The sequence below is a fragment of the Ciconia boyciana genome, chromosome 3 (genome assembly GCF_034638445.1).
Source record: "Ciconia boyciana chromosome 3, ASM3463844v1, whole genome shotgun sequence".
In the NCBI taxonomy this organism is placed as follows: Eukaryota; Metazoa; Chordata; class Aves; order Ciconiiformes; family Ciconiidae; genus Ciconia; species Ciconia boyciana.
Window position 1 is genome coordinate 85,521,568 of NC_132936.1, and position 25,106 is coordinate 85,546,673.

General features: G+C 37.6%; 1 protein-coding gene across 9 annotated transcripts in view; it reads left to right on the forward strand.

The window, feature by feature from the left end:
• Positions 1–24,304, forward strand: part of MTR (5-methyltetrahydrofolate-homocysteine methyltransferase) — a 54,774-nt gene extending 30,470 nt beyond the window's left edge. For 3 of the 9 annotated variants that reach the window (XM_072856448.1, XM_072856445.1, XM_072856446.1), the window contains 15 exons: positions 1,639–1,728; positions 2,347–2,499; positions 3,078–3,185; positions 6,859–6,959; positions 9,061–9,128; positions 9,996–10,116; positions 13,105–13,186; positions 13,977–14,075; positions 15,348–15,423; positions 16,630–16,785; positions 17,473–17,669; positions 20,178–20,378; positions 21,629–21,821; positions 22,569–22,681; positions 22,815–24,304. In XM_072856448.1, the coding sequence (XP_072712549.1) occupies positions 1,639–1,728; positions 2,347–2,499; positions 3,078–3,185; positions 6,859–6,959; positions 9,061–9,128; positions 9,996–10,116; positions 13,105–13,186; positions 13,977–14,075; positions 15,348–15,423; positions 16,630–16,785; positions 17,473–17,669; positions 20,178–20,378; positions 21,629–21,821; positions 22,569–22,681; positions 22,815–22,901 (1,845 nt within the window). In that variant the 3' untranslated portion in view covers positions 22,902–24,304. Of the gene's footprint in view, positions 1–1,638; positions 1,729–2,346; positions 2,500–3,077; positions 3,186–6,858; positions 6,960–9,060; positions 9,129–9,995; positions 10,174–13,104; positions 13,187–13,976; positions 14,076–15,347; positions 15,424–16,629; positions 16,786–17,472; positions 17,670–20,177; positions 20,379–21,628; positions 21,822–22,568; positions 22,682–22,814 lie in introns of those variants that run through there. The other 6 variants (XM_072856449.1, XM_072856447.1, XR_012041596.1 and 3 more) reach the window with 6 other exon arrangements.
• The last annotated feature ends 802 nt before the right edge of the window (positions 24,305–25,106 follow it).

A 25,106-nucleotide genomic window follows, 5' to 3' on the forward strand; every position in this document is an offset into this window, starting at 1 on the left:
TTAACACAAAAGTGTACTCATCAGTCAGTAAGTGCATATATTATTTTTATTTCCAATTACTGCAGTTTATTCTGCACAAAGAACATAGAATGTGCAGTTCCATTTCAAGTATCGCACCTCTAATAGAGTGCCAGTGAAGTTTCCTCCTAGTTCCTTCAGGTAATAGTAGTAATGTACCTTGCCAGTTGTTTGAATGCTAGACCTGTGGGGAAAAATGAGGAACTTAATCCATGCAGATTTAGGAGATCAGTCTTTATTTGAAGTTTGAGATTAAAGCAACATTTTCCATAAAGTGTATAGCTGCCAACGTTCTCAAACTGAAACTTTGTCCCATTTATGGCAATGGGAGTTGTGCTTCCAAAGACAGTTTTTTTCATCCTCAGCATGCAGTATAATAATCCCGTTTTTAAAGATCTGCATGTAGTGCTTGCCACTGTGGTCCCTGCTTGCCCACCCTACAGCTTCATGGCTTATTTTTAGGTTGGAATGGTTCCCTTGCTAAAGTGTCTGGCCAGAGGTTGAGGAGCACTTTGTACATTTTCATTGAATCATGGAAGGGCTGAGGTGGGAAGGGACCTCTGGAGATCATCTAGTACAACTCCCCTGCTCAGAGCAGGGTCAGCAAGAGCAGGTTGTTCAGGGCCATGTCCAGTTGGGTTTTTAATATAACTAAGGATGGAGACTACAACCTCTCTGGGCAACATTTTCCTCCTCCTTTCATTCCCTTTGTACAAACTAGACCTATGAGTGGAATAAGGTTTGGCAACAAGAAGCTGTGAAGTTAGCTAACATTCATATAAACATGAATGAAAACTTGTTCTGGTTTCTGTTCTCATGAGTGAGATGTTGTTTCCATGACTTTTCCCATGGCTCTATCTTTAAGAACTTGCTGATGAGCACTCAGAAGTATAGGAGGTTCGTAAGGACAGAAAGATGTCGGATTACGTGCAATAACTGACAGAGGAAAAGAAATTACTTGCCTGAAGTGTGCTGGTTGAAGTAATGGATAGCATGCTCTTCCACGAGCCTTCCTGGTGTGGGTGCTTACGAGCTTTCTTGCATTGTGAAGGCCTTTCGGTCTTTGCCTTCATAGCAAAGGGGAGTGTGAGGCAAAGAGAGCAGGCGAGGGTTTGGGACGGTCTATGTGCATGAGAAACAGTAGTTCTGTAGGCCGCCTGATTGAAAACACATCTGTGATATGGAATAACATAACCTATTCCAGCAGAAACTGAATTAGTGCCAAATTAATTAGCATTTTAAAATGAAGTGTAGTGTGTGGGCCAGGAATCAATTTAAATTATGTTCCCAGAAGTAAAACCCTTAGGATTAGTCATTTCATCATTTTTAAGAGCGTGAAAATTATTAAACTTCTCCCTCTTTTTTTTTTTAAACTTATTCTCTGTTTGTTTTGTTTACATCTTCATTGAGGTATATACTCTTTGGGATGTAGACCCCCTAAGTGTCTGCAGTACATCACAGGTGTTTGCAATATGATTTGCATGTATATAAAAAACCTTTTGGATAATCTAAAATTATTTTATGGGTCAGTACTTGAAATCATCCTCACTTTTCTACAAGTAAAGTCTGTAGTTGTACTTTCTGTGCTTGCAAGCTTTTATGGATGTCTTTCCTCTTCAGAATCATGCCCAAGGAGGAAGAAAAGTTGTACAGACCGATGAGTGGCGGAAAAGGTCTGTGGAGGAAAGGCTGGAATATGCTCTCACAAAGGTGAATCTGTGCAGAAAATTGTCCTACCTGCCAGGTCTCAGAGACAAGATCTCAATGCAGACTTTAAGGGACATCTTTGGCTTTAAAAATTCTTCAACTGCTATTCTTTTAAAAGCTATTAATTTAAAATATATTTAATTAACTATAATAACAGAGAAAATTGTGGTGATTTGTCTCTAAACTTCACAAGATGAAGTCTTTGACCCTTAATATTTTGTTCCACTAGTATTGGTAGTAACGTAACTGCTTTTACTTTCTAACATACTGCTTTTACTTTCTAGGGGTTTTTTTGGTCCTTTAACAGTACTGCACTGAGTGGCAGTTGTGCTGAGGAAGCAGTCTTTGAATGTTTGGTTTTTCTTATGACACCGTTAAGAAAACCAAACTAACCTGTTAATACTGGGGACTGTTGCTTTGAATAACTTTATATGCCGAAGAACTACAGTGTTTTGTTTCTTAAGAAAACCTATTTTAAATACACATTCGAGGTATTGTTAAAGACTAGCAGTATCTAAAGTATCTGTTTGTACTTTCATTGTGATTTTTTTGGGTGGAGAAGGCAACTAAATAAAAGCTGTATTTCTAGCAAGATAAAAGCTTCTCAGTTTTTTTTCCCAGGGCATTGAGAAGTATGTCACTGCAGATACAGAAGAAGCAAGATTAAATCAGGAAAAATACCCTAGACCTCTAAATATAATTGAAGGGCCTTTGATGAATGGCATGAAAATCGTTGGTGATCTTTTTGGTGCTGGAAAGATGTTTCTGCCTCAGGTAACGGAAAGTGATTTCATATATTTTCCTATTTTGCAAAAACTAACTTTGTAAACTATAGCCAAAACATTCTGTGCTGGCTGTTTTTTCAGATATAGCACATGAATTGTGAAAATTCAGGTGCTGCTAAGAAGCAGCCCTATTTTTTCTTTACTTTGGAACTTGACTTTCTTTATGTAGTTTTACATGTTTGTTTCCTTTCTTTCTGAGTGTTTTTGCTTTATTTGAAATGCAGTTTTAAGTCTGAGCCTGTGAAAAAGGGCAAGAGAGAAAAAAGATCCAAATAAATATTGCTGTGTTTAGCACTTTCCAAGTCTAGGCCTGTTTGTACCTTCCAATTCTGTTGTGGGTGGTCCAAAAGGTTGCACTGTGAAAGCAAGTGTCATGTGTAGACCCTTAGGCCGGTAGGGCCAGCAGCCTGCTACCACAGAATGCTCTGCAAAGCTGGAATCTGGGTTTGCAAATCAAGTTTTGTTTATTTTTTGAATGGGTATAAAAGAAAGCTATGAGAAATCTGAGGCTATTCCTATATGTGATCTTTATTGTTTCCCCCCCCCCCCCCCCCCGTTTCTATGCAGGTGATAAAGTCTGCTCGAGTTATGAAGAAAGCAGTTGGCCACCTTATTCCCTATATGGAAAAAGAAAGAGAGGAAAGGCGAGCCGAACGAGGCAGCATAGAGGAAGAGGCAAGACGCAGTCCTCTGTGCTGTAACTCTTTCATAGCATGCCATGACAAAAATTGAAATTATTTTTTGCTAATGACATTTATTCAGCTTTCATGCTGGAGGGTTGATGCAGTCATATGGAAACTGACAGTCTTGGCGTAATTTGAAGTAGGTCTGAAATTCATAAAGTGCAGATTTTGTGGAACTCTGCTTGGTGTGTGCCTAAGCTGTTGTCACAAGTTTCCTGAAGAATACCATAAGCCTTTGTAGGCCCTTTACACCGGTGTTACTTATTTCTTGTATTTTTGTAGGCATTTAATTCTAGTATTATTTATTTGTGGTACTTCTAACTTTATGGCAAATGTTGCCATTTGCTTCTACTACTTCTGCCCTCTGTGAACTATGGAACTCCCTTTTGCATGTTCAAAGCCTGTCACCATGTTTCTCTTTATTCAACTCTTCCCTTCCCCCTAGCCCTGACCATTCTCCCAGCTAAACAAACCCGATTCTTCCATCCTTTTTCTTCGTAGATTGTGACTTCAAGACCTCTTGTTATGATAGAATAATATGCTCATTGCATGTGTAGCCATGACCAAGTTGCAGGGGACAAGTGTTTATGAAAACAGGGTCTGAATGTAGTTGTCTTTTCATATGTGTGTTTTTCCACCAGTTTCTGGAGACTACTTTTTACGTAATATATAAAATATGTATAATTGAAAATATCCAGTGATTTTCAGATCCTTGTGGGCCTTTCCTTTATGGCATTTCCTGTTTCACAGCCAACAGTTGGTGATGTCTGAGAATAGTTTTATCAGCTACCTATGCATATATTTGAAGTAATTTCTTCCAAATTTGGTTAACGGAATATGTGATAGGAGCATTGGAGGATGAAGATATAGGATGTCCCTCATATCTCCTTACTGACAAGATTCTATTCCGTAGAAAAAGAGAGTTCAGATGAATTGGACAAAATCCCCTTTTAAATACTCATGTCTGCTGTTTCCTACTATATTTATAATGTGATAGGTGCTTACAGTTTTGGTTGTTAAATATTTTTCTTTTTCTCTTGTCTTAGTCTGACTATCAAATTTAGGTTTGATGTACGTTTACTTTTCTTTAGCCCTGTGGAACCTTACCTTGTTTTCATGAATTCTCAGAGACAAGGGCTATTATCAGAATCTGGTATTTAACACACACATAAAAAGGAAGAATAGCAGAATTTCTCTAAACTGTGATATTTGTGTATTTCCTTTTGTTTCCCTTCTGTGGATTTTTGAATGGTTCCTAATTCTTCCCTTGAAATCTTCTTACACTGTATCTTTCCATTTGCTGTGAATCTGTTGTGTGATTGTCCGGCATAAATGTAATGAATACGGCAAATAATTTAGAAAGAAAAATGACCTGATAATCAAACCTGACTAATCTTAACGGAAGAAGGAGAATGCGTACTCTCTTTTCCCATGCTCTTTCTGGATGTGAAGAAGGTGTCTTCTCTCCAGTATCTCAAGTGGATCTGTTCTCTGGCTGTCATGAGTCACCTTTCTATGTGTCATCTCTGTCCTGCTCATGCTGTTCTTTTTTATTTTAATTCAGCTGACAATGCCAGTATTTGGCACCTTCTGGTTTGTTCTGATGCTATTTGAAGTCAGTGAAAATCATTACTCCATTGCTTCCATGAGCACTGGATTAGGATCTACTGTGAACCCTCTGGCACTTAATTCTCTGGCTAAAAAGAAGTGAAGTGGAATTTGAGAGGTTAATAAAAATACAGCAAGCACTCTGAAGAGATCGTGAGAGATTCTGTGTGGCTGAGGAGAGCAGGATGGAAAAAGTAGGGCTTCTGTCCTCCTGCTTCCTCTGCCTTCTGCTGGGCAAGGGATGTAGTGCCTTCCTCTTCAAAAAAATGTTGTCACTGTATAGAGAATTGGTGACAGAGGAAAAAACAGCTGCATCTGTCTCCAAGGTTAGATGTTGACTTGAAGGAAAATGATTTGCAGACTCTGGTAGCTGATCCGTCTGATGTTACCCAGGCTACTGTAACATCCAGGACAGTTTTAGTCACAGACTGCCAGGAAATGCAAAGCGTTGATAGTTACATTTGAGGATAAATAGCTGTGGCTGTGGATCTCTATCAAGATTAAAAAAAAAGAAGCCCTTTGGATGTGTGCCCAGAACTTGAGGACCTCCTTGCTCGAGACAATTGAAATCACAGTGTGCCCTAAATAGGGTTTATTTAAAATAGCGTGTGTTCTGGCCCATGTTGTTTGCTGCCCAGCACAGATTTTCCTTCTTATGTGCAAATCCAGGTTTTGGTTTTTTTTTTCTTGGATATCAATCACTAGTTAAATCATCAGTAGTTATTGGGTATGATGCATGTGGGCAGCACTTCTTGTTCCTCCCCCAGTCCTTGATTAAACTCTTTCCCAGTTTTCTCTCATGTTCCAGCAGTATATTTTCAGCTGCAAGTTTTTTTTATTGATGTACTGAGATGGCTGACTTACAGACCTCCGTTTTGCCTTCTTTGTTCCCCAGTCTTCTGCAAAACAGGAGCACTGGGGAGATAATAGATTTTAGTAAACAGCAGCATTGTGGGAATCCAGGGATTTTATTCAACAAATGTATTAGGACCATGGGAAATGCTAGTATCACTCTTGGTAATATATAAAGTTCTTTCCCCCAGAAAATTGCAACTACAGAAGGCAATTTAGGTTCATGAAGTAGAGAGCTACTTGATACCGTCCAGAAATATAACATGCTTCATAGAAGGATCTAATCCTCCAGTTCTGCCATCTGCAAAGGAGATGAGACACTGGCTGCAAAAATATTTTGTAGTTTCACATAGAATATGCTCAGGTTTCCACTTTATTTAAATTCTGTGCAATTTAAGTAGTCTGTTACTGGCATCTGATCCTGCACCAACTCAAACATGGCACTGTGATAGCCTGGAGCTGCTCCAAATGACAACACTGATTATACAACTAAAAAATGTATCGCAAAGGCCTGTGTCCTGGTGGAGAATTGCTATAGGAAGTTCCACTGCTGCCCTGCTGGTAGGACCCCTTTGTCAGGGCTGAGTGCTGTCTAGCCTAGGACCAGTTTCTGACAGTATGGCTTCCCTTCTTCAGGGAGATCCTTTATCCAGCCTGTTTGTTCAGCTTGGTAGTCTGAAGTAGCCTGATCACTGCACTGAAATGTCTCCCTTGCTATTCATGTTGCATAAAAAATTAGTCTCTTCTGCTTTTGCTAATTCCTCTCATTCTTCTCAGCATTGCATTGAAAGATTGTTCTTGATGCATAAACAGGTGTGTAATTATGAGTGTTCATATGCTTTTGTTCTAACTCTTTATTGGTGAGGTTTATATTTGGAGCAGAGGTATCTTAGGAGTTCAGTTATTGCACTGTACAAAATGCTATCCAGATCTGAAATTTTTTATCTGCTGCATTGTTTTTTTTAAACACAGATTTTTGAATAACTTGTGTGCAATTTGCAAGAATATTTTGTGTGCAAGTTTTTGTTACTTGGATCTTTTAACATAGTTTTTAATATTGACTATGTTACCTCTACTATGCTTTGCAATTGCTTGTACTACAATAGGAGTCTCGGTCATGAATTAGGATTGCACTGTTGAAGGATCTGTGCAAACATACTGAGGCTTCCGAGTAATTTAACTCGTGTTATTTGTTCAACTTTCAGGATCCCTATCATGGTACAATAGTACTAGCAACTGTGAAAGGAGACGTACATGATATCGGCAAGAACATTGTGGGAGTTGTGCTGGGCTGCAACAACTTCAGGTAAAGAGACTAATATTGGAACACATATATAGGGTTCCATATAATATTGGAACACATATATTGGAACACATGTATAGAGACTAATATAGGAACACAACTGTATAAGGCTAGCTAATAATATTGGGCTAGCTGCAGCTGTGGTGATAAAAGGTGGGCATTTCTTGGGAACTGTCCTCTGTTCCCCAAGCTGTGACTGGGAACACAGATCATACCACCTATTACTAATGGGGAGGCAAGGGGGAGTATAGCCTCCTCTAATACTTTTTTCCTAATAAATTGACATCTGAGGTGAATACGGTTTAACATCAACTGAAATGTAGATGAGAGCATCAGTTTTTGTATTTGTTTTATATTAGTTAAATATATTAAGTATAATGTCTTAAACATAAAAGTATAATGTCTGAAGAAATCAGATACAATTGTAGTAGGCAAGACTACGCGTGGGTTGTGTGCTGTGTTGGGAAAAAGGAAGTCTTGTAAGATTCAAATGAACCTTTTAATATGTTTTTCAAGCTGTTTGTTAACTATGATGTGTTAAAAGCTCATGGGGGTATGTTTTTGTTAAATAAGAGATGAGATTCTCATCCTGTTTCTGAGCTTCAAAAGACAGAACTTCAAGAAAAGTCAGCTCTTTCAAGGCCTGTGTACATGCAGCAGGGTTGGCAACAGTGTTGGAATGAATGGTCACGTTTCCATCAGAGCCCTTTGTCAAGTGTCTGTCAAATGTTGCGCAAAGCTGAACCTGCTTTGGAACTCTGTCTTACTGTTCATTCCTTTAGTTTTGTTTTTGACTTGGGGCTGTAATTTGCTCTAAAAAGAGCCAAAATTATCTCTTTATTTTAAAACACAGAGTGTTGAAGCCAGTACCAGTGCTGTGTATATGCAGTATATTCCATTTCATTATCTCTTGAAATTCTGTTGATTGGTTTCAGGCTTTCTTGAGCTTTATTTAGACTTACTGAACTGAAGCCATAGTGTTTTCTGTCACCATGAGTATGAGTGAGGCTGAATGAACCTAGCAGGCTGGGGTGGCATACTTGAAAAAAATAAAAACCTTGGCAATGGCTAGGGTTAATAGGAATAAAATGCTAGCAAGGGAAGTGCAGTGTCTCATTTCATAAAATGTATACTTTAATAAGACAAAAAACCCCCTTGATGTGAATCATTTTATGTTGCCGACATAAGATACAATGTCCACAAAACCTTTTTGTATTGTCCAAATAACTTCAGAAATGCCACTGCTGTTGCTTAACCGTGATAGGCAGTTAAGCCTGGTAGGCCATTCACTCATTTCCACCCAGCCAACCTCAGTGGGATGGGGAAAGAGGAAAGGAAGAATAAAAGCAAGAAAAATTGTGGGTGGAGATAGAAAATGTTTAATAAGTGAAGGAGAAGTGGAAGAAAAGAGAAAGAAGAAACAAAACAAGTGATGCTAAGGCAATCACTCACCACTTCCCATGGTGTGACTGATGCCTAGGCAGTTCCTGAGCAAAAGATGGCTAACCCCCGCTAAACCCCTTCCTCTCCCTTTTTATTGCTGAGCATGACATCATATGCCATGGAATATTTCTTTGGTTAGTCTGGGTCATTTGCCTGGTTATGTCTACTCCCAAACTCTTGTGCACCCCCCAATCTATTCCCTGGGGAGTTAGAGTGAGAAACAGAGAAGGTCTTGATGCTGGACAAACACTGTTCATCAATAGTTAAAACATTAGTGTGTTTTCAGCATTGTTTTGATCACAGATCTAAAACACAGCACCATACCAGCTGCTATGAAGAAAATTAACTCCATCTCAGCCAGACTCAGTACAACCACAAAAAATTATTATTATTTTTTTTTAAAGAAAAGCCTCTAACACTTGAATTTTCTTAACTACTATATCATCTGGAACTCTGATGTATTGAAGATTTTGCCACACCCAGAGCTATTTCCTATATTAAAATTCCCAACAGAGGTCTTGAGAGAAACAAACAAATAAAAATCTCAATTTTAACTTCAGTTTTAGGTCAGTCATTTACAGTAAGAGCAATGTATTTGCCCTTTAGCAGAAATTTGACCTGTTTTTTAAAGAATCTTGTGTCATCTCACTTCTTTTCACAGAGTTATTGATTTAGGAGTCATGACTCCATGTGATAAGATATTGAGAGCTGCTGTTGAGAACAAAGCAGGTATAGAGAGATTTTGTTAGTACTCCTGAATTGTTTGATTTTAAACCCCGCTCGCATTTTTTTATTGCTACTCATTGCATTCCTACGCTGTCTATGATTTGGTCAGACTACCTTCAGATAAATCAGAACTTTTGCATTAACAATAGTAATTATTTAGTATTTGGCACTTCCGTGAAACTTAGCCCAAGGAACTGAAAACCTGTATAAAAAGGACAACTCCAAGAGAGGTGTTTTAGTATTTGTTTTACAGATGGATAAATGGAGACTTGGAAAGGTTAAATAACTTCGTGTTGGGTCTTAAATCAGTAAAAGAACTTGGCATTCAGCCTGCCAGATCAGTGAGTGTGAAATCAGGAATGAATTGTTCTAATAAATAATAAACTTTCCAAAACAAGTTACAGTTGTTGTGAAACAGTCTATTGCATCTTGGAAAAGATTAATTGTCTGGAACATAGGTGGTGAAGTTCGAAAGCACTTGCTGTTTCTAAGAGCAGAGCTTATAATTATTTTGTCTTATTTCCCTCCTCAGTGCTGAACTTCTGAGGTTTGAAGCTTGCTAATCAGAAGTACTGTACATTTATTGCTGAAACTAGAGCAGTAGGTGTTCAGCAGCTGTGAAGACTGTTTGAGAAATATCCTAAACTGGGGATTTGGAATCACATACATTCTTGGAAAGCTTTCACTTTCTAATTAGGTCAAACTTCGCTTCTAGACTAGCAACTACCCTGCTTTTTAGCTCACTATTTTCTATCTGACGCATGAAGCTATCTGATGTATGAAAGAAATGCTTTCTGTAATAATTTCTGTGTCTTTCTAGAGTGGATTTGCTAAACCTTTTGTGTATATGTGTTTGTAAATTTGCAATAGATATAATTGGCCTATCTGGTCTCATCACCCCTTCTTTGGATGAAATGATTTTTGTCGCCAAGGAAATGGAGAGATTGGCAATAAAGATTCCTTTGCTGATTGGAGGAGCAACTACTTCTAAGTAAGATATCTCAGTTGGGAAGATGGGGAATGTGTATGAAAATAGTGTTAATCAGGGAAAAAGAAAATTTATAGCCATTTCTCTCTCCCTTTCCCTCATTTTCCCCCAACACACATACTGGTATGTATGTACTTAAGACTAAATGTTATTTCTTGTATCAGAAGTCCTAGAATATAGAGGTAAAATGTAACTGGGACACGACAAATAATGGACATCTTAAACACTTCATTTTTGCGAGTGTTAGGTATTTTGCAAGTGTATATTTTATGTGGAGGTATTATCTTTCCTTCTAAAAGTTCACGCACATATGCATATGAATACAGTTCTGTTCTTCTAAGGGGTTGAATGATCTGTTCTGATTCACCAAAGCATTCTGAAAATACAGGATTTTGAGACTAGAAATGATCATGTCGACATCAGAGAGCTGTTATCTTTAAGAAAGTTAATGTATTTTCATGAATCACTGTTCAGCACTGTGCTGATTGGGTTGAGACCCCAGTCCTGTTGAAGCAGGCTGATAGGGGATAAATTCTAGCTGCTTGCCTTGAAGTAGTTACCATTTTGCTTTTGATAGACTGAGCTTTTCTGTTGAGATCTTGTTCTCTCAGATCCATTCAAATGAAATAACACAGCTGCTATGATGTCCTGAAGACCAGTGTTGACAGCTCACTGACACCTAGTATTAACATTACCACAAATGTGTTTTAGGCATGTGTGACGGCCTTGGGTCATGCTTTGCTAACTGGTTTATGTACAATATGCTTGAGTAGGTGACAGCTCAGAAGACTGCAGAGGTCATTTCTTGCATAAACAGAAGCTGTTAGCAGTGTTGCTTTCTTTGTCAGAGCAGCACATATTCTAGCAGAACCATTAGCTCAATGTATTCTGTATTTTTGGCCTTAGCAAATTGTCCCATAATTTGACAGACAGTGAAGAGTAGGATCACTACCTGTCTTTATTGGTCTTGTAGTTATAATGCAAGGTTAAATGTATCCTTTTCCTCCTTCTCCATATGAATCTCTTTTCCTATGGCTTTGATACTGAGAACAAACATGGAGGGTTTTTTCTTAAAAAAAGAAAGGCTGGGGGGGGGAAGGCTTTATTCTAAGTGAAGGTCTTAGGAGAGCCCTTTCTTCAGATCTTTTTAGTGTTTGTACACGTGGCGTTGTGGCATAGTAAATGATGTCAAATAACCAGCATCAAACAATTTTGTAGAATTTATTCACAGAGATGAATGTAACCAACAGCAAGGCAGCACTAGTTTCATCCTTGAATATGGAAATTATTGAAGAATATATATATATAATTTTGTATACATAAATAATAGTTTTATTCATGTGAACTGTATATAAATATATCCTTATGCATATGCCCAGAGACATACAATTTCTATAAAATATATGTTAAGTAAACATATTCTTTATGGAAGACTGGATTGGTAATACATATTTAATTTTACCTCCACAGTCTTAAGTTTAGCCTCATGTGTGCATTCTGGAAGGTTGTGTACATGTCAGAGGTTACTAATGAAGAATCATCTGCACTTTTTCTCTGTAATAAGTAGACATCGTTAACTGGAATAAGGAGACCATAAGCATTTGGAAGGGTGGAAAGTGAGGTTAGTTTGAAAGAGAGAGAGGCTGGATTTTGTCTACAGAATCTACATAATAGAGTTTCTTCATAACTTAAAATAATGATGAAGTTTGCATTCTTACTATACTGCTTTGGTAAATTCAGATGCCGATGAATAACGGTGACAGTTTTGTTGTAGTAATGTTTATTTTTTTAAAATATAAAGATTAGTATGTACTAGTTGATACAGTGCCATTGTAGGACCATGCCCTGTTTGTTTACTTTGTTCCTATAGAAGATACATTATATTTTTCTAAAAAATAGACCTTCCAAGATCAAAAGCGCATCGCCTAGAAGCAAATTAAGAAGATCCTGGACAGTTGGTTACACAGCTGTGTTGCGCAGTCATCAGTAACCTCCATGGCCAAGTGCTTTGAATATTTGACAGAACCTGAAGAAAAAGGAGATCTTATCTTTGCTGTGGAAGATCGCTTCCTGGGTTCTGATTTAAATTAATTTAAAAAATGGTGTTTGACCTTAGCATTCAAGAAAGCAAACTGAGCTTTGGCCTGCAAGGTCTTTGTTCCTGCACTTGCTTGCACAGTTTGCCAAGACTCGGAGCAACAGGGGTAGCCAGCTGCATTTCACATGGTAGCTTAGGCCTCAGTTTAGGAATCCAAACTTTAATTTGGTCGATAAAGTACTATAATATAGAAGTGATTCTTCGTTATATGCTGAAGTATTTCCATGAGGACTGGAATATGAGTGAATGCTAAATAATTGGATGAATTGGGAGGTTTTTATGTGAATGACTTGACTGACCAAGCAGGTGCAAGTTTGTAATATTTATTGATCACTGGCAGAATTCCTTCTTCAGGTAAGTAGAGAGCTTGTGCCTCCAGTTTTGAAGTAGAACATCATAGAAATGGAATAATCGTCACTGAAATATGTTAATGCTAATCCATAGACCCGGAAACTAGCCTGTGGGAGGGAAAAATATAAGATGGGCAAAAAAGATTAAGAAAAAACTGTTAGTTTTTGGTGGGCTTAGTTTGGAACATTCTCACTGAAAATTTTCTGAGACTCAAACTAATGAGCTGCTGATTTTCAGTCAGCTGGTAAGACAGTGAGGGAATGTGAGTTGGCACATTATTTATGAAGCATTCTGATACTCTTTGAAGAAAAGTGTTTATGTACCTATTATTAAAATCTGTGGTTAATCATCCATGTATAGCAGATGGATGAATTGCTTTCTTCTTTTGAAGTTCTGGTCTATGCATTAAGTCAGGATTTATTTTGCTGAGGGTTTTGTCTGGTTTTGGGGGGTTTTTTGTTTGGTGGTTTTGGGTTTTTTTGGTTTCTTTTTTTTTTTTGGTTCAGTTGTGAAATGCTCACTCTTCTTCTTTTTCATTTAAGAACACACACAGCTGTTAAAATTGCCCCACGATATAGCGCACCTGTAATTCATGTCCTGGATGCATCCAAGAGTGTTGTGGTTGTAAGTTCTAAATTATAGTTTCTCATCCATGCAAAAATATATGCCCTGTTTTTCTGTTGTGCCTCTCATGTTGTGCCTCTAAGGCTTAACATTATGGCAGAAAATTGAAGAGCCACGACAGAGACCAGTTTCTAAACTACTATTGCTTCAGGTTTTTTTTTTTTACTGCCACGTGGTTATCTCATCTGACTTGTGTCAATTATTGTCACTGGATACCTTTATTTAAATGCCCATTTCTCTAGTGAGGGTGACATGATTCATTCTGAGTCTTTGACTGTAGGTTTGAGGTGTTTTATAGTGAAGAGCGATGGGGTTCAATGTGATCTGCTATTCTCTCTATTTTGGATATATTTCTGAAGTTAGTGATATGGCAACATTAGTACTATGAAACATCTGGCTGAAGTTTTCTGGGATGGATGCTCTCTATCAGACAAATGGGAAGTCTTAGCTGGCAAATACCTGCTGGAAAGAAGTAGGCCAAGCTGTGTGGTGTTTCTATGACTATTCAGTCTCTAAAGTCTTGGAGTGTTCTTCTCTCAGGTCTTTCCAGAGCCAGACTTGGCTCTGCTAATATTACCTGTGTAGTAGGGCAGTACTCTCAGTAATAATAATATTCTTAAATATGTTTTGAACGTAGCTTGCAAATCAGTTGCAAGGCTTAGTTTAGTGTTGTCAAGTGTAATTGGAAACAAGAGTTTGAAAGACAGGTAGCTTAGTCTCAAGTTCATACTCTGTCCTTACTATAGTATGTTACAGTATGTACTTAGTGCTTTCTCTTTACTTTTTACAGTGCTCCCAGCTCTTAGATGAAAGTGTAAAGGATGATTTCTTTGAAGAAATATTAGAGGAATATGAAGAAATTAGACAAGAACACTATGAGTCTCTGAAGGTACAAATATAATTGCTTTAGCTTCTTTTCTTGTTTGAAGTGGTTAGTGCTTGCCTCATTACTAACTCTCAGTTCCAGCTCCTTATGAAGACCTTCAGGTATATTTGTGCTGATTTAAAATATGCAGTAGGATTGACGGAAAACTTCCAGAAGTGCTTATGAAATCAAATTTTCTAACCTGTAAGGGAAAATTCTGCATGAGTCTAACACATGCTTAGCAAATTCTTGATTGTCCTCAGTGGGCAATCAGTGGTGTCTAGGACATCTCCATGGAGCTGGCAGTCATGTCAACTTAACCAACCTACAGGAGACCGATGCTCTCCTGGAGCAGTAGCTGGAAATGGAGAGCTACACTGGGGTAACTAAAATGGCACTTGTTGCTTTTGCTGGTACTAAGCCACACTCTGAGTATTTTAAAACACCATGCTTTCCTGATGTGTTCATATTGTTTAGGTTAGGAATCTGAACAGTCTCAAAGTAGAGAGCTGAGGTTGCCATTTTAGGAAAGTGAAGAGAAGGAAGCAATGAAATGTGGAGATAGACTGTGCAAATTAACAATAGGAAACAAATAACATACGACTCCTCTGAGGCTGTCTTTGTAAATAACCACAGAAGCAAACTGAAAGTTGTCTGGCTCTTACCTGGTCTATATATAGGAATATAGACCTATATAGGTCTACAGGAAATACAGGTCTATAAAGAAAGATAGAGCTTGAGGCCTCCTGCTGAGGACATTTGGCTTGACTAAATTTGACTGTCTTTGCACAAGGAACCAGTCCACTACGCTGAGATCAGTGAGTGCAGCACTCTCCTTTAAGCTGAGGTCAGCAGTGAAGTCATGGGCCTTACTGGAGTTGCTATAAATTTCCTGTGCCTTTCAGAAGAGCCAGTAGTTTGCCCAGAGGCATGCTGCAGTCACTGGTGGTGGTGTCACTGCAATCCTAAACTTTTTGCAGGCAGTGGGAGAATATCTTGCTGTACCTGTATTTTCATGTAATTCGAAGTAATAAATGAACTTTTGGTGTAGTTCAGAGGAACTAGAAATCTTGTAGGCCAGTTTCATTAGAAGTATCCAGGAAAAAAGAATGGTATGGTTGTGATGTAAACTTACCTTACACTTGTGAACTGGGAGTTGCTGGAATTGAAATTGTCTGTTGTCAGATTTGTCCCGAAGACCATTTTGAGTAAAACTCTACCACCAAGTCAACAGTTACAGTTTTATCTGTCTGAAAGATGTCTGGCTTTGTGAAATTAACCTTTATGTCCATACAGGAAAGAAGATACTTGTCTCTACAGCAGGCTAGAAGAAAAGGTTTCCATAATGACTGGTTATCAGGCCATAAACCAGGTCAGTTTAAATGTTGTTGGTTGTTGTTGCTGTGCCTTTCCTTTATGTATTTTATCTATTTTTTAAATTAGATTATGCTTCATTAAACTTCAGAATATAGTAGTGTAACAACTTGAGTAAATTGGTGTCTGTCTGAGCAGAGATTTTTTTTTTGCATAAATTTGAGTGTCCTGTTTCTGCTTTATATTTTCACAGTATATTTAAAAAATAAATCAATAGTTAATTAAAAAATTGGAAAAAAAAATCCTAAAACAATGAGTTGCCCATAATACCATATAATCAAAGATAAGTCTAATGCCTGCTTTGCAAAATAATGTTGGACTGGCTCATTATATTGCAAAGCTTACTATACCATATTTAGGGAACACACGTTGTGACATGGCATTTATATCACATTCCTCCTTACACTTTTTCCTACCTTTCCCCGTCAGTTTCTGTACCAGTTTGTTTTGATTTTTTTTTTTAATTATATACTAGAAGTATAAACAGCATTCCAGGAAGTTGCATCCCACAGTGACAGTAACACTTCACTGCTTTCTGTCATTTAATTTACAAGACTCAAAAAGATGCTAATTTTCAATAGCTCATCTTAATAAAGGCTGTATTATAAAGTATTGAACAGCACAGACAAAACAAGTGCAAAACTTGTGGCTACATCATAACATAGATCCATCTTGCTTTTTCTTTTGTGCACATGCATCTGAACATGTGTGTGGTGGTTGCAAAAGTTCTTATAAATTACATATTAATTTACAGGACTATTATGCAGTACCATAGCACGTGATATATCTGTCTATAGAAAGCGGGATTTGTAAATATGAAAAGGTATATGCCCCAAAAATATGTTAGGTATTGGTAAGTTGTGTAGGGTTTTTTTGGTCTTCTGTTTTGGCCAATATTTTGGCCAATGAAATAAGTTCAGAAGTCCCAACAGCTAGTAAGTGTTCATTTATACGAAAGAACAAAAGGCCTTAAATTTTCTATTTCAACTTTATATGCCTTTTATGCTTTTTTTTTTTATTTAATCACATTGTAACTGGGGAATCACATGACTTGGGAATGATATGACAGTGAGAATTCTAAGACAATTACTTTGGAAGAGGTGATTTGCAGTGGTGGAGGCTGGTGAGCATCAGTTATGCTGCACATGTAAGAGCAATATTAAATTATTTTCATAATGTCAGATTGTACTTCTGATTCTTACAGTTAAACCGAAATTCATTGGCACAAAAGTCTTTGAAGATTATGACCTGAAGAGGCTGGTAGAATACATTGACTGGAAGGCTTTCTTTGATGTCTGGCAACTTAGGGGAAAGTATCCCAACCGGGGTTTCCCTAAAGTCTTTAATGATAAAACTGTAGGTAAGTATTGAAATTGCATTTACTTCATGTAAATAATCCTAACAGACCTGCCATGCTGCATTAAGGTTCTGAATGTTTTGAAATAGTGAACTGAACTGAACTAGTGTCACTGAAATAATTTGTTTAAAGCAACGCTTAGTGAACCAAGTGTTGACATGTGAGGCTGAAAAATAAATGGGGAAAAATGCTCAATCATCTTACTTAGAATTCACCTGCCAAAACACAGGGAGGTATTTTAATGACAGAAAATGGCAGCAGAACACTTAATATATCTGTGTCCCTGTTGTGGGTGAAAATGGCAAGAAGGCTCTATCTCCTTTTGAAACTATTCAGTAGGCCTTGAAATACATGATGAAACTGCAAGGGTGACACTGTAATCAATGTTCTGGATCTGCTGCATTGTGGTAATGTAGGTGCGCACATATGTTCTCTGTTCCTCATTTTATTCTGCATCCTCTGCCTCTCTAGAATGGTGCTGGCTGAAATGTTTTTTTTTTCCATGATATATCTTGTTACAACTGTATAGACATAATCACACTGCTATCTCTGTTTGCTGTAGCTGACAGATTGTTGGAGTCATCAGAGAATTATGTGGAAAAGGAACCAATCTTCAGCAATTCTTAAACCTATTTAGCCAGTTGTGAAAACATGCCTTTTCTAAAGGGTTCTCTTTTTTCTTTTTGATAGGTGAAGAAGCAAAGAGAGTTTACAATGATGCTCAAAATCTACTGAAAACGTTGATTAATCAAAAGAAATTACAAGCCAGAGGTGTGGTTGGGTTCTGGCCAGCTCAAAGTGTTCAAGATGATATCCATTTATATGCTGTAGAAGAGGCACTGGGATCTTCGGAACCAATAGCAAAATTTTATGGCTTGAGGCAACAGGTACAATGACAGAACATTTGTTAAATAAAGTGATTCCCCCCCCCCCCCCCCGAATTGCAAGTATTTAACAGAAGTGCCCTATTAAAATCTGTGCAGAAAATGGTTGTTGTAATCTGTCTGCAGCTGTCGCCTTGCCATTTCTTTCAGTAATAACAGGATCTTGTTAGTGATGACCCAGGTATTTGTATTGTAGTATTTGCAGTATTTTGCATTGTAGTAGTTGTCAAATCTATAAAGCGTTTCGTACATCTTCAGATATGACGTGCATTTTCTGTCTTCATTTTAGTATGTAAGATGTCCTAAAGCACTGTGCTGTATAAATTCATCACATGGATCCTGTGTGCTAAATTAGAACCTAATGAACCTTAATTCTCTAATATGCCTGGATTCTGCCTTAGATGAGAAATTCTGCCTGAATGTGTTAAAGGTTAAAAACACTTACAATTAAAATACCTGGAAAATAAAGCTCAATGGAGATAAGTGGTTTTGATAGTCTTAATTTTTATGTAAAATTCCCCATATGAAGAGGCAGTTTAGAATTAGTTAGTTGGCTGCTAATTCTGATTGAGAGAATCATTATTTTAAGTATTCATGCTTGAATCATACTTACCTAGATTTGCATTTATTTTGATAGATTGAACATTTTCCAGATATTCTGCCTCTCCTTCTTCTCTACCTTCTGACTTGGCTTCTTCTTAGTTCACGTATTCAGAGTCATCAAACCTGGCAGATTTAACAACTACCTACAGTTCTGGAGTACAGTATTCTACGAGGACAGTGCTATGCCAATATTGCAGAACTGTGCTAGGAAATACATGACTTTAAGTTATCTGTTGCATGGAGATGGATCTAGCGTATCTTGACAGTCCATGGCAGATGTTTATATAAACTGTTCTCACAAGCATTCAGGGAGGGCTGTTCCAGGGCCTTACTACCTAGTTAAACATTTTGATATCCCATGTAAACCAAGTTTACTACAGTTTCTTTTCCTTGCCTTTTTCCAGAGTTCTCCCAAGGAGAATATCTGGTTTGATGTTGTTCTTGTAACAGTTTTTACTATTGGAATACTGTTCTTCTCCTTAGTCTTTTTATCTTGTATATTCCCAGTTTATTCAGGCTTTTCTCAAAGGTTAAGGCCGTGAAACCCTGTGCTATTGTGGGTACTGTTCTTCTGGACTCTGCATATTTTAGCTGCATCTCTTTCAATCTGCTGTACATAGTAATTCAGCAGAGGCTTCACCAGAGCAAAGTAGAAGAGAATAATTGTCTCCTGTTTCTTATATAAAATGTTCCTTTCAGTACAGAGTTCTCTCCATGACATTGACGCTATTAAGGATGTGACGTAAATCTAAAAGTTGGAGATGCATTTAGTATTTTCCTTAACTGTAATCATTACAAAAGAACCTTAAAATTAACATAGATTTCACCTGTGTGGAAAAAGGATATTTCTACAGTTTTATGGTACTTCCTGTAACCTAGCAGGTTACAGAAACTATGGAAACAGCTGACCATTTTTCTTCATTTTTTGGGGCTGGGGGTGTTTTATTCATATTTTTTTTTTTTAAACTGCAGTTGGGAGTAGGTGGAAAGCATTGTTAAAATACTGTCATAGAATAAGAAAACTTGGAGAGGAATCTTCAGTGAAGTGATAGCCATGAAATAACTTTTATCTTTCTGTAAGTGGGGTAGATTTACAAGAGCTGTGCCTTTTTTTAAATAGCAGTCATGTTCCCACAATGAATACGCTAATATGATCCTCAACTGTAAAACTTCTTGTTAGGTACTATGGCCAGCATTGTCACCTCTTTCTATTCCCTTTTTCCCATTTTGGAAAAGGATCCAGTGAGCAGGATATTTCCTACTTGCATAAACCCACTTGAACTTTGCTTGGGATTCAACTTTTCAGTAGTGATAGATGCATTTTGTTTGTATGTGCACATGGCTAGTGTAAACCTACATCCTGGGGCACTGTTTTGTCTGGATTACTGAGCACATGGTTTGTAGCATAAGAAACTAGGAGTGTTTATAAACTCTCACAGCCGTTCTAAAATGGGAGTTGCTGAAGAACTCTGCAGTTCGCATAACTGGGATGCGAACTATCAACCATCAGTTCTGCACACAAATGTGGAATCTGTGAGTGCTAGAGAAGGAAGATTCCTCCTCTTACCCAGTGGTTGACACAAGAGTCTTCCTTATTTTGTAATAATTTGTCTGCAGAAGAAGCTGTTAAATCTTACTATCTGTAGAGGCAAAACATCTCTATATGTGTGTTCAGCACAGCATCTCTCTTCTTTGACATTTTGTTCTTCAGTGATCTAAACACCCTCAGAGTAAGAGAAGTGTTTTTCTTCTAATTCAAGTACAAGAAAGCCATCATGGCTCAAAGACTAGATAGGTATTTGTCTGAAATGCCTTAAGCCCTTTAGTCTTAAAAATACTGGTCTTTAGATTAGTAGTGCACTAATACTTAAAATGTTCTGACTTAGTGCATTGTTTTTGTTACTTTAGGCTGAAAAGGACTCTGCCTGCACAGATCCATATTACTGCCTCTCTGACTTCATAGCACCACTGGATTCTGGCATTTGTGACTACTTAGGCCTGTTTGCTGTGGCCTGCTTTGGTGTAGATGAGTTATGCAATGAATTTAGGAAACAGGATGATGAATACAACGTCATAATGGTAAAGGCTCTTGGCGATCGGTTGGCAGAGGTATGAGGTTTTATCATGTGTTGCCTTGCAAATTTTCTGACTGTGTACTAGATTTGCTTGACAGGTTGCTGTTTCAAGTTTTAGCACATACTTAGACTGTTGCCTGTAATGTATGCCCTGCATTAAATCTGAAAGTGAACTGGTTCTACTGAAATTGTCTTGAGAGGAGAGTCCTCTTCTGAGCCAGAGGGGACTCTGCTGTCCATATCTTCCAGCTGCAGAAGCATCTCTGAGTTCTTTATGAGGGTTTTGATGATTCATAGAATTTAGTAGATTTTAAAACAAGACTGTTTAAAAAGAGCTGTCTTTAAATCCTGTTTTATCTACGTGAGAATGTGTTTGGACCCAGGTGTGACCCACCAATTATATTCTTGAATTGCAGACATGCCTTCTGCTTTTAATGGTGACCATGCAGAAGTATCCAGGGTACAAGTCTTTCAACTTAACACGTCTTAGGCTTAGACAGACATGCTCTTAAAGCTCTAACTGAAGTGGTTTAGAAAATGCTTCCACTTCCCTCCTACCCCTTTATCCCCATCTGCCTGCCCCCATGCTTACACCTAAGTAACCATGTTAAAACTTACAGCAACTTTGGTGTAATGCAAATAGGATTAGCTCTAGTTGTGTATTTCAAGCTATAACAGAGTTTCAGAAATTATTATTAGATACCATCTAAAGATATTTACTGAAGTGGAAATTTCTCCTGAAGGCAACCATTGCTGGCAAAATAGTGTAAGCTGTAAAAGCAGTTAAGAAAAGCTGTTGCCCACTTTCAGCTAGAGGAAAGGTCCTCTGCTAAAAAGAGCAGCGGCACTTACTTACCTCTGATACTAGCATGGATGCAAGAATGATGCAGCCTTCCATAGCTAGACCTGGACAAGATATCCAGATTGTCAAGACGTAATGACTTTAGTGCTATAATGATGTATCGCTACCACTGGACTTCATCTTTTCCAGTTAATTGTCCACATCTTTACCTCTTCGAGTATGTAGGATTTTAAAGCAGGTCAACCAAAAAACCACTGTCTACTAATAAGAGAAAAAACTAAAATACTTGAATTAGCAAAATAAGTATTGTATGTGAATTTTAACGCTATCGGATTTCTCACCTATGGTAAGAGCTCCCTTAAAAATTAAAATGGGAATGGGGAGAAAGTCTCTATCATTGTTTGTCTTCATCAAATAGCTATTGCATCAGTCTGCACAAAATAAAAAAAAAAAAAAAAAAAATCTTTGCATTCTATTCCAAGGCATTTGCTGAGGAGCTCCATGAAAGGGTTCGAAGGGAATTCTGGGCTTACTGTAGTACTGAGCAGCTAGATCTCTCTGACCTACGCAGAATTAAATATGAAGGAATTCGCCCTGCCCCTGGATATCCAAGCCAGCCTGACCATACAGAAAAACTCACCATGTGGAAACTTGCAAACATTGAGGAAACAACAGGTACCTCTGTCTGCTTTACTAAGATTCTTAAACTATTTTTATGTGAATGAAAGACTGAAATGCCAACAAAACAGTGAATTGGATGATGCAGAGCTACATAAAAAAACACGAACTGAAGCAGTTCTGGGAGTTGCTGTCTTCCCCTTTTCATTGCCACTTTTATTTTGCCTCATTCAAGGAAGAATTTGCAAAATACTGCCAGTGCTTTTGGTGAAGGATTTATGTCCCTAATTAGCAGATTGCATGCAAACAGGGTTCTGCTGCACAGAGAAAAATTCTAGCATCCTTATGGTTGCAAGAAGACATTCCAGGAAAGAAGCCAATTCAGCAGTGTATTTCCTGGTCCACAGAAACCTTGAGATGGTAACTCTTAAAGGAATGAATTCCATTTGTTTTCCTCTGATATTTTACGTGTCAGACTTTTCACTGCTACTTCCACAATTCCAAAAATACCTTATTGTGTTTCAAAACCTCTAGTTACCCATTTCATTTGCCAAAATGTCTAAGTTTTTTTTTTCCTTCAAACTGTACAGTACAAACTCTACAGTAACACTGCAATGAAAGTCTGCAATATATTTAAAGCTATGTGGGTTTTTTTAATAGTTAACAAGTGGAAAATGGTTTTGGTTTTACTTCATCTGAAAGCTTCTTGGGTTTTGAGTTTGCTTGAAGCTGCCCAACAAAAAAAGGTTCTGAATTTATGCTTATCAATTCAGAGAATAAGAATGTTCTCATTCTCTTTTCCAGGAATTGGTTTAACTGAATCACTAGCAATGATACCTGCTTCTGCAGTTTCTGGCCTCTACTTTTCCAGTCCCAAATCCAAGTATTTTGCTGTTGGCAAGATATGTAAAGATCAGGTAACTTGCACTGTCCATTGTGGTAGTGTCACAGCATTCAAAAACACCTTGTGAGCAGATGTTCCAAAGAATTTTGTAAAGAGTAAAAGATGGAGTTTCCAAGTCTTCATCATGTTTTATGGTCCCTTTGCAGGTTGAAGATTATGCACTGAGGAAAAATTTGTCTGTGGCAGAGGTGGAGAAATGGCTGGGACCCATTTTGGGATATGATACTGAATAACTGTGACACTTGCAAGCGAACATTTTCTTTTGATGGTCTGTTTGCCAGAAGGAACAAGAAAATCCTTCCCACTGAGAACAGCTTTCTTCCATCCATCCCAATAGCTTGTCTGATTGTTTTTAACTTTTGATCAAGGAACTTAATATTTCAAATCTGCTCTGTGCTCTTGGCTTGGGACCATGAATGCATTGCAGGTCTCTTAGTCATAGCAATATACTTTTATTTATTTTTATTTCTTGCACAAATACTCTAGCTGAGCAGCTAGATGTAGGGTGCGATGTGGAAGCTGCAAAGCTCTCCTGTCCTCAGGAAGGCTTTGAAATCAGGGGCAAGAATTTCTGTCCCATTGGCTGTGGATATACATAGAACAGAATTTGACTGCTGTTATTTTAATTTGTTTTGGCAAGTCCAGGTACAGAAATGCGATGTGATTTTTTTCTGTAAAGTCAGCAAAGGTTTTATACTGAGTGATGAAGAACAACTACAGTACAATAGATCTCTTTTTTTAAAGTCTGTCTGCTCCGTGTGTAGGTCTTGTGATTGGGAACGCATGTTGTTCTGTCTGAATAACACCAGGATTTTAAATTACTTTGTGATTATGATTGTAGTTAGAACTATCAAAATAATGCAGTGTGCTGGAGCAATAAAGATACTGTGTTACAACAGAACATGAAATGGGATGACTGAGCCGATGGAGTTGTCCACCTCATGCTTCCTCTTCCTTTCAGCAAGCCACAATCTGTTTCTGCTTTATATAAAGCGTAATGGCACTTCCTGCCTTACAGTTATGTTGTGATGCTTCATTCATATTTAAACAGTCTTTTGTATGTGAAAAATATGAGAGAAGTATAATTGTTACTATAAACAGACAGGAAGCTTGGAGCTGACTTCAGCTCTTTAAGCTTCCGGGTACCTGGATTTTAAAAGCAAATAGTAGCAATACTATCATAAGTAACAGTTAATACCGTAGGCTTATTCTTCAGATTTAACTCTGAGTGAGCTAATTGTTCATAGCTTTTAATCTCTGAAAAGTGCCTCAGGTATTATTTAAATGCTAATTTAGTAAAATATTATGACAGAAACCCCTCATTTTTATGGTTTCTAATTGTAAAGAAAAGATCAATATTATAAAGAGAATGTTCTTGTAAATAGTTTATCTGTAACCTATTAATAGCTATATAATTTTTGTAATGTCTTCATCTGACTATGCTAAAAGAATCATCTTGTATCAACAGTTTAATAAAGGTTAAGCTGTCAATGGTGTTATCCTGTTAGAATCCTTTAAATGGCAACAATAAAATGTATGCAGTAGTCTGAACGGATAATGTCAAAATTAATATGCACATTGTACCATGAATCTGAAACTATAAAGGCTGCTATGGGGTTTTTAAAGTAGTTGAGTAAGTGTGTTCTTAACCGAATGTTTTAATGTTTAATGTTGCATCCTTTAATGACTTACAAAAATAATTCCTAAATGGATCTCTCCCCCCTTTCCCCGCATCCATATTAAGGGCTTTGTGACATGTCCTTGTTGATCAGCTGATTCTTGTTGCTGGAACGGTTCCTCAGTAGAACACTCTTTTAGACTGCCAAAAATACAGTAAAAAAATTTCTTAATATAAAGGAAAATTTGTTCCTGAAACACGTAGCCTGTAAAAAATTGAAATCCTCTTTGCTTTCTTTTTGGTACTTGCACTCTTGCAAATCAATTTAATGCTTGGAATATCTCCTCTCCACCACTCTTCCATATTCTTACCTTTGGAAGCAGAGTGCCTTACTAGTCTGAAATTTCGATCATGTGAATGAGGTCAAAGTTTGACTTGTACAGCTTGGTTTATTTATTTTCCTGAAATCAGTAGCCCATAGTTCAGCGAGTACAGGTTTAGCAGAATCAGACTGACAGAGCAGTAGGTGCGCTGCTGGGTAACAGTGGTGGTGGGGTTACCTTGTGTACAAGCAAAGGGTTTCGAATGGTGTGCAATTACTTTATCCCTTCACACATGGCATCATACACTGAGAAAAATCTTCATCTTTGCCTCCAGAACTTCTTATTGTGAGAACCTGTTTGGAAGAATTACTCATTGTTACTATGCAAATGTTTTTACCAAGAACAATTTCTTTAAAAGTTTGTTACTTTAAATTGTCAGATGACACTTTGAATAAGACAAATCTTCATTCCTCTCTCCAGAACAAAGGTAAATTTTG